The sequence below is a fragment of the Artemia franciscana genome, chromosome 3 (assembly GCF_032884065.1).
Source record: "Artemia franciscana chromosome 3, ASM3288406v1, whole genome shotgun sequence".
Classification (NCBI taxonomy): Eukaryota; Metazoa; Arthropoda; class Branchiopoda; order Anostraca; family Artemiidae; genus Artemia; species Artemia franciscana.
The window spans coordinates 31057760-31067593 of NC_088865.1; the positions used below are offsets into that span (position 1 = coordinate 31057760).

At 34.3% G+C, this 9834-nt stretch overlaps 1 protein-coding gene across 4 annotated transcripts in view; it reads left to right on the forward strand.

Annotated features, from left to right (window-relative positions):
• Window positions 1-8854, forward strand: part of LOC136025149 (protein CREBRF homolog) — a 100995-nt gene extending 92141 nt beyond the window's left edge. For all 4 annotated transcript variants that reach the window (XM_065700901.1, XM_065700900.1, XM_065700903.1 and 1 more), the window contains one exon: window positions 500-8854. In XM_065700901.1, the coding sequence (XP_065556973.1) occupies window positions 500-594 (95 nt within the window). In that variant the 3' untranslated portion in view covers window positions 595-8854. The remainder of the gene's footprint in view (window positions 1-499) is intronic.
• The last annotated feature ends 980 nt before the right edge of the window (window positions 8855-9834 follow it).

The following is a 9834-nucleotide window of genomic DNA, read 5'->3' on the forward strand; positions in this document are numbered from 1 at the left end:
AAAAATTAACAATATCCTACTTCAGTTGTAATCTTAGTTAAATCAACTACATTATAGAAAAACAAAACAGCAACAAATGTGTACATTAATAGTTAACTTAATGCAGTGAAAACAAAATAATTTGTAGTTTTTAATGTGTAGATCGTTCAACTATGCATCTAATGAAAAAATACTTAGTTTATGTATTAAATTTAGATTTTCTTGGTATACTGATTAAAAATTGATGCTACATATTTTTATATTGGCGCTAAGATAATTGGGTGAAGAGTATGAGACGTTTCAGATGTGCGGCATTGGACAATTTTTTGAGGGCTCTAAGTCATAGCTTGTGCAGCTTATAAATAAATCCTGCACAGGGCATGGAAACAGAAAGTCAAACAAAAAGAGTGTTAGAAGGGGAACACTGTATTTGTATTCCAAAGATTACGAAACAGGATGAGGGTTAAGACAAAGAGAGAAGGAGACGGAGTCTTTTCAACTGATAATATCTTTCTTTCAGAGCACAAAGTGGCTGGACACACTGCCGACTATGTCAATCGTGTGATAGATCGAGTCTATAGTGGTGATCCAACTGGTGCTATCAATGACATCTAGGCACTTGTTAAATCTTGTCAGCATTTCTTTTTGTCAGTTTCTCTCTATTTTATGAAATTGCCTGTTATTTGTATTTTCAAGTGTGAGCACCCCCTGGTTAATTTGTTTTTATTGCTTTTGTAATTTTTGTATTTAGTCTAGGTGCATAATTTTTGCTTTCTAATTCTTTTTTGAATAAGCCACATGTCATTCTGGTTTTGCTTTCCATAAAAGTCAACCATACAAAATAGGGCAAAGGCTAACTTTACAAACTAGAGGATAGGTAAGTATGGGACGTGTGCCCCAAGAATTTGAAGAATTTGGGATGCTCTCAAGACTGAAAGAACTGCACTATGAAGATTGTTTTTATTGAACCCGCTTATCTAAGTTTATGGTTGTGAAGTATGCCTTGTTTTCAATCAACCTCCTCTCCCATCCCTCCCTTTTGAAGAAACTTAAAAAATGTTTGGCCACCCGTGCCCAATAGAGTTATACGAGCTATAACTCTAGAGTTAGAGTTATATTACATACAATTATAGAGTTATAATATAACGCAAATTGGAACTCAGAAAGATTGCCAGTGACAACGCTTAATAACCGGAAAGGGGTTTGGTGAAAGTAACGTCTTATTGCTTTGTGTCTTACACTTTGAAGATATTCCGAAGTTGACCTGACGAGCATTCTACACGTACTCATAATTATAATATGGCCTAATGGCTAATGAAATTAACATGGCGTTTTTACGGATACAGTGACGTATGTGAAAATTTGCCGTGCTTAATCAAAATTTGCTGATGCAGTGGTATCGTTATTTTTTAGTATTTTTACGTGAATATGATGTGAAAGTAATAAGTTCTGTCATTAATGGTTAAATCTGAAAAAAAAGGAATATGTGAGGAATATCAAAATTTTGACATTTTGGATGCATTAAAGCTTTTATGAAAAATAAGTAGTGCTTAATCAATACTACACTTTGCATTCTCAGTTTAGTTTTTGTTTTAAAAGAATCGTTTAACAAATATCCGTAAATTTGACATTTACTTTTTGTTCATGGAGATGTGCTATTGCGCAATAAGGGATTTTTTCATATTTTATGTCAAATTTCATCTGATTTTTGTCGCACGTTTTTATTGTTATGACGACTTCGATTGAATTTATATATTAACTGATTTGTTGAAAAATACTTTTTTCAAGTAAATAAAAAAAGAGAACACTATTGACTGTTAAAAAGTGAGTTTCACTTTTGACAAGTTCTTCTGTTCTCTGAGAGTAAATATAAGATTTTTTTTTTTTTTTTTTTTTTTTTTTTTTTTTTTTTTTTTTTTTTTTTTTTTAAATCCATGTTTCTTCTTATGTCGTTTGCGTTTTTGCAGATGCAATTGACCGATTAGATGTGAACTCATTCTTTGTTATACATGCATAACCCCCATCTGTTATAAATGAGCCGTTTGTGAAAAATAAGTTATTGAACATAAATAACTTTCTTATTTACTTTATGCTAGCCGAGTGGTTAGCACGCTAGACTTGAAATCCTTTGTCCGTGAGGAATGGGGCTCGAGTCCTGGTGTCGCTAGTTATTTGGTTTAGAATGGGTGTCAGTGGTACGACTCTTTAAGCCCAGCTAGAGTCGAACCAGTTCTAAATGAGTACTTGAAGAAACCCGGGGGAAGGTAAACATGAAGGGTTTGCGAAAGCATGGGATGACTGGCCTCCAATCCCCCATTACACTTCCTGGATGAAGGGTCATGAAACAGTGATCAGCTCTGTCCGTAGAGACTGTAAAGTGCAGTGTCGTATTCTTTACCTTATTTTTATCTCGAGAATGTTTCATTGTTCATTTTGGTTTAAATGAGTATTTTTGGAAAAGGCAATTGACAATATTTATATGGATAGTAACAGCTGACGGCAATGTCTGCACTTTTTATAATCTGTTTTGGCAATTATTGTATTTATCAACTATCATTGAATTCAGTGACGAGCTAACGTATAGTGATGTAAATTTACGCTTATGTTGATTGTTGTGTTATGAATCCTCAGCTGTTTATGCCATGTGATACGATTTTGACTGACAGAGCATTCTGTCAGGATCTGATATCGGATTGGATATTCTAATAGAATTTCAGCTTTTTCGTTTATAAGTGCTAAATTTCTAAATGTGTTGCATTTCTTACATAATTTCTATCTGTTAGTGGACTGTTCATTTATTATGTTTTCTTTATTGTGCTATAAGGTTCTGTATGGGCGTAGCAGGTCTATAACCTTCTCGCCACTCCTGAATTCTATTCTTTTTTTATACTGGATACTATTCTATTTAAGAGAAAAGTGTACTTCTAGAATTTCTTATTTGTTATGGAAATAATTTTCCAGTTTTAATTTTGTTTACACACCTAACTTATTTGGTGACTTGTAACACATCCAAGAACAATGCCTATCATCTGTTACTTGTGGATCAGGGCTCTTAGGGTTGTTAAAACCCAAGTGCATATTAAATCCGGACTTGGGTTTGGGTTCAAACGTTCATGTTTAATAAGTGCTATCTTTCATGCTGTCTATAATCACATAGCTTATATTAGTATGGACTAGGGTTTTTTTTTCAGTTTGATTTGATTAGTGTATCAATCTTTGATTTTTTGAGGCTTGAAAATTTCACTGAATAAATTCAATTTTTTCAAAATCTTTTAGAGGGTGTTGCAATAAATTTCCAAAAATCACGGGGGGTCACGGGAGAAAAGGGAATCCCACATCGAAAGTTTTATAAATAAACAAAACGTGGAATGGTATCTTGGCTGGACCATTATCCTAGGGCTATTGAATTTCACTATTTAGTACGCTCTTTGAAATTGATGCAATGTCTCAAAGAATGCTCATCTAAAAATTGCAGACGATATTAACAGGACTGTCGTTTCCTTTGATTCTGTATAATGTCCAGCTTAAACATCATGGAGAAAGGTTTGATTAGGTAGGAACAGCTTCAGATGAACCTTTTCTTAAGCAAACTAGACAATGAGTCTAGACCCGCACATGAGGGAAGGGATGTTTTATCTGGGGATGTTGAGTATATTAATAAAGCTGTGATCTTCAACATGAGGGGTTATGTAGGTAGGGATAAGTCTCAGGTAAAATATTTCTCGAGAAAATTAGGGGGGGGAAGCAAAGCACGCACAAGACAAGTACGTTTGTGAATATTTTGCAAGGGCTTGTACACGGTGTGGTCTTTGTGCCCAGTCTCTCAAGTTTTAATAGCGTTTATCCGTTTTCTCCATATATAGTTGTTTTAAGCGGTTAACCCCCTCCCTCCAGTAAAAAAAGAAAGCCCCTTTCTATGGCATTCTCTTCCTAAGGTCTGTCTTTCATCCTTCTAAAAATTACTGTCAAAGTACTGCACCAATCTTTCCCTTTAAACCTAGGATATGCCTTTTGAAAATTCCACTGGGTTGCATAAGATACTATCTTTATGTATCCAAAAAATGAACGTTAAAAATTTTGTATTTAATTTGGAAAGTCATTAATATCTGCAATATCCTTTGATGGGACGTTGTTTAAGATATTATTTCAGTTTAGGTGAAATTAAGGCATTACGCAACAAGCTTTAGTATAATTAGGTAGCCTTGGAGGAAAAGACCCATGAAAATGACATAACAAGAATTTCTATCTCATCTTGCCATCCTCAAATAGGCTTAAAAGTTTTTGATTTATTGCGACACCCTCCAGGAAATTTTTAAAGATTTTCACTGTTCTGGTTGCCAAACACTCAATGTTCCACATCAACAAAGTGACGGGGATACAAGTTCTAATAATATGAATTCCTTCTATTTGTCTATAAACAGCATAAAAATGCAACACGAATTGAATGTTAACCATTATAGGTATGTGAAACACAGGAAATACCCAGATGAGCCCAATCTATATTTATGACTAATATCTGAACTTGCGGGGTGAAAATTTAAATTTATGAAGAAAATAGTACTGAAGTTTACAAGTTACAATTTAAAGATTCATATTGGATGTTTTTTCATATTTTGAACAATATGTTCAACCAAACTGTTTTGGAACGGATGCGGCATAGGGGCTTGTGTCGCTTGCTCAGTTCTCGTCGTAAACAAGTTCATTCAGGTTTCAAATAAGCAATTCGAAAGTCAAATCGATTAGTTAATTGGCAGAGGGAGAAAACTAAAAAAGAAATGCGTTACCGGTGAGGATTTTAATGTACCAAAACAATTTGATGTTTTCCCATGTGATTGACCATGGTTGAAGTGTTGAAGCACATTTTAGTATGGTCTGTGTTAAATTGAATAAATTGAATTTAGGTTTGATGGCCAGAATGTTGTTTGCCATATTTTGCCATTTCATAAGAACGAAGAATCAATCAAGTACTTGACGCTCAAATAGAAAGTAAAAATATAAAGTATGTCCTGGTCAATTTTGGTTCTGAGCCATTCAATCAATGCAAAGAAAATAGAGGCTGGTGGAGATTTTTGGGAGTATTAGGCCTTTACCTATGGTATTGTCAATATTTATTTAAAACAGTTCGCTAAGAATCGGGGTTGCAAGAGCAAACCACATATTAACCTTAACATTACTTATCGCTAAATGGGATGCTCCGGAATTTTGCGTTGTGATTTTTAGAAGCTTTAAGTTATTGGAGGGGGTTTGCCGTACAGCTTTGTTATATAAGAACGCAAGCTATTAGATGGATTTAATCATATGTTTTAAACATTATAGACATAGACGTAGCTCTAAATCTGGTATATAACTGCTTGAATTTGCGTTTCCGTTCCAACTTGATTTAAATTTATAATGGATATTGGAATTGGATGATTGTTTGCCTGTTTTTATTCAATGACCGTGGCTTTAAATGATTCTCAATGAACTTGTGGTAATGCCTTTGACTTAAATAAAACTTTTCGAACATAACCTATACACCAAAATTGGTGCTTTTTCTTCCTTTGGCCGATGTCGAATTAATTTATATGATAGTTAAATCAATATGTATTTTCTGTATAAGATTGAATGATCTCCTTCCTAGATATATGGCTATACATATACTTGACAGACTTTTATTGATCATAGCATTCATTTTCTGTGCCATTGCCCAGTAACTATGGACAGTAATTGCTCAAAATGCTTTTTTTGCCAGGAATCTGTTTTGATTTCGGACCACCCTGTGCTCTAACTATTTCCAAAGCCATTAAAAAAAGTAATTTTTTTCTTTTCTTTCTTTTTTTATATGCAGAAATTAGTCCTTTAGAACTTTATTAAGGGATTTGGAAAGATGGTGTAGGAAAAACTAAATAGCTAGTTGTCTATTGTTTGAATGCTAGAGCTCTGAATTTGCGCTATTTGACTTTTATCATCTAATCTATCAAAAAAGCTTTTATACTCCCAAAGACATATATATTTACTTCTTTTTAACCTAAAAAGTACTTGTATTTCACCCCCTCTGAGTCTTTAAGAAGTGTGTGGGGATGTAAGGGGTTTGCTTAATAGATGGGAGTGTAAAAAATAAAAAGCTGCATTTTGAGCCACAGTTTTTCAATTTTATCGACAGTAAACGATTTGATTTGGATCGTATTTAAGTAGGAGACCCCCCCCCCTTTGTGTGTGATTGTAAGGAACTTCAGTAAAAACTCTGACTAGATGTTGAAAGAATTCTTTTGCTTTAAGAAAAGTTCCACTAGAAATAAAGTAAGATCCATATAACTAGTGATAATTCACTGAGTGTGAAAAACAATAGTCAATAATATTATAGTGGGAGGTAAACCCCCCCCCTCCAAAAAAATAACAAAGATAACGACAGAGCAGCTATTGTTTATGCTAGAATTTGTTGGGGCTTTTTTCATGACTGTTAACTTATTAACTAGTTCTTTGCCACTGAAAAAGCTTCCAAGGTTTGGGTAAGTGGGACCATGGCTCAAGAATGAGTTGAGCCTAATTGACAGTTGTAGACATTGGATTTATTTGAGATATTAATATAATCATTATTATCATTCAGTCACTCTAAAAGTTTCTATGACAGAATAAATTCTGGGTCTTCTTAATTTTCCATTTAATAATTAAAATGTGAAGATGTTTCGGCAACTAAAATCAGCTATAATTTAACGAGTTCTGATGGTAGTTTCTTAAGATACAAGGCTTTTCTATACATCCGAATTTTAAGAATAACTGTATGTAGAATATAATCAGTGTTATATATAACGTAGTAACTTTGTGTTTGTTGCAGAATATCTTAAAGGTGTTCAGACGAAAATATAGTAAAGTGTTTCTGGAAAACAAAATTGAAATATAGAGACAATCGAATGTGGTAAAACTGAAGATATACCAGGAATTTCCTTTAGAGGAATCAGCATTAAAGAATAATCTCAGCCAAGAACGAATTTGAGAAAATTTCATTAGGACTCTGCTCCCTGCCTTCTCTTAAGGCTATGAAATTGTAAAGGAACGTGTGAAAAAAACGCACACATTTATCACAAATGGTATAAAATTAGAGATTTTCTACAGTATCATAATTTTTTCCAGTTATATATGGACCCCCCTCCCCCCCCAGAGAAATTCAAAAGGGTGTCTTGGCTTGGCATAATTGCATTATTAAACTCGGTCTTGAGTGTTACTATAGTTATCCGCTTCACAATCTTTGTAATTATATTGCTTAATTATGCTCTTCTCACTTACATATGATGTATAAACACGGTTGAAAATTACAAACCTTTTGTTGTGTAAAAGCTGCTAAACTATTTATTATCAGCTAGGATCAACTAATAAAAGTGAGAAAATACTTTTTTTGTATTCTTAATTTGATATGTTGTGTCCCTATGGGAAAGAATTGACATTGGTAGTATTGCTGAAACTGAAACTGACCGACTTATTATTTCTTTAGGTTTATATTCCCCTTGGTGATTGAAATGAAATATTTCATAACTGAAAGGGGCATTTGACAAGTTTTGAAAGAAAGAAGAAATAAGCCCAGTTTATTTTACTGAGCAAACAAAATTGCCTTACTAAAGCTAATAGTAGTAGTAAAATGGTTATATAAAAAGTAAGCTGCAATTAGTAAGAATGTAATTAGTTTATACAGTTGTTTCCACTATTTTTTTCCATTGGTGAGATTGAATAGATGGATATTGATATATACTGTTGTAATGAGGAAATTTCTTTAATTAGAGGAGGTTAGGTACATGATTACCGAAAAGGGTGTAAAAACTCGAAGTTTGTCACTTAAAATGTGAGATTCTCGAGAATATTTTGGGTAAGAATTTAGAATTTTATTCAGCTATGGTTGGTTAAAGTCTTTATTATGGGGTCGGCTAAGCTCAACTGTTACTTGATTAGTTCTGCGGTACCTTATAGCGAACTACAGTAATTTTATTCTGAAAATAATAGTAAGAATAGAAAACCGAATAAGTGCATACGCCAAAAAGACATAATTTTTGTGAAAACAAAAGGGGAGCCTTGAATCCTAGAGCTAAAGTTCTTTTCTTAACTCGCTATTGTTTCTAGCTGTGTTTTGTAATTCCTAAATTGTAGCTCCTTTTTTTCAATCTAACTTATCGATGAATCAAAAATATAATGAGCTTTTTAGCCATGCTTTTTACGCGGGGGGGGGGGGGGGTTCTAGATAATATCCAGATCTTAGACTACCAAGTATAAATTTGAATAATCAGGTCTTTTTTTTATCGAAAATTTGAGGCTTTTCATCCATGTTTTGACATCTTAGGGATAACTAGGCTGCCATGGCCCTCCTGAAATCATACTCTTGCTCAGGATAACCAATAGTCTTTGGTTGTGGTTATCTAGAAGTTATATGTGACATTAATTTACGGATTAAAATTTTTACCACACTTTTTTTAAATGAGTGTGTTAAACTCCGCTTTATTTTCCAGTCTTTGATTTAATTATCAAAATACCTTGGAAGTTTTTTTTCTACAAAATTTATTGGTCTTTTTCCGCTCCCTGGTTTAACCCGAGAAGTAAAATATTAAAAAAAAACTTCGTTTCTAAAAACAAATCCTGCTCATTATTAACAGTCGAACAATCCAAAGCCGTTTCCGACTTTTTGGTGTGTAAAATTTATTTTCGTAATTAAAGCTCTGAAAAATAGCAGTGGCTTGGAAATTTATTTTATAGCCAAAAGTTGTTATATGTATAGTGCGGTAGTGGTGTGAAGACGGGTCATTATGAGATGTACAAAAATTTCGAAGTGATTTACCGGTGATTTTTTTTCCTTTATCTTATTGTACGGTTGCCTGTAACATTCGTTTTTCGAAATTAAATTTTTGAGAAAGTAGTCAGTTTTTATTTGTGATTTTCTCCGTTTCTGTAGAGCTCTTCTTACTCTTTTTCTGTTTTTATGGCACATGGTATTAACCAAGAGACATATAGCAATCGCAAATTCTGTCGGTCCCGGTTTTGCTACTTTAGGCACTTCCAGGTAAGCTAGGACGATGAAATTTGGCAAGTGTATCAGGGTCCGGAAAAGATTAAATTAGAAATAGTCGTTTTCCCGATTTGACCATCTGGGGGGAGTGGGGGGGCCGGTTAATTGGGAAAAAATAGAAAAAATGAAGTATTTGTAACTTATGAGGGGGTGATGGGATCTTAATGAAATTTGATGTTTGGAATGATATTGTGTCTCAGAGCTCTTATTTTAAATCCCGACCGGATCTGATGACATTGGGGGGAGTTGGAGAATGAACGGGTGATCGGATCTCAATGAAATTTGATGTTTAGAAGGATATTGTGTCTTAGAGCTCTTATTTTAAATCCCGACCGGATCTGGTGACATTGGGGGGGGGGGGGGATTTGGGAGGGGGAAACCTAAAACTTGGAAAACACTTAGAGTGGAGGGATCGGGATGAAACTTGGTGGAAAAAATAAACACAAGTCCTAGATACATGATTGACATAAACGGAACGGATCCGCTCTCTTTGGGGTTGTTGGGGGGGGTATTTCTGAAAAATTAGAAAAAATGAAGTATTTTTAACTTACGACCGGGTGATCGGAACTCAATGAAATTTGATATTTAGAAGGATATCGTGTCCCAGAGCTCTTATTTTAAATCCCGACCGGATCTGGTGACATTGGGGGAGGGAGTTGGGAGGGGGAAACCTAAAACTTGGAAAACACTTAGAGTGGAGGGATCGGGATGAAACTTGGTGGGAAAAATAAGCACAAGTCCTAGATACATGATTGACATAACCGGAACGGATCCGCTCTCTTTGGGGTGTTGGGGGAGGAGTTAATTCTGAAAAATTAGAAAAAATGAGG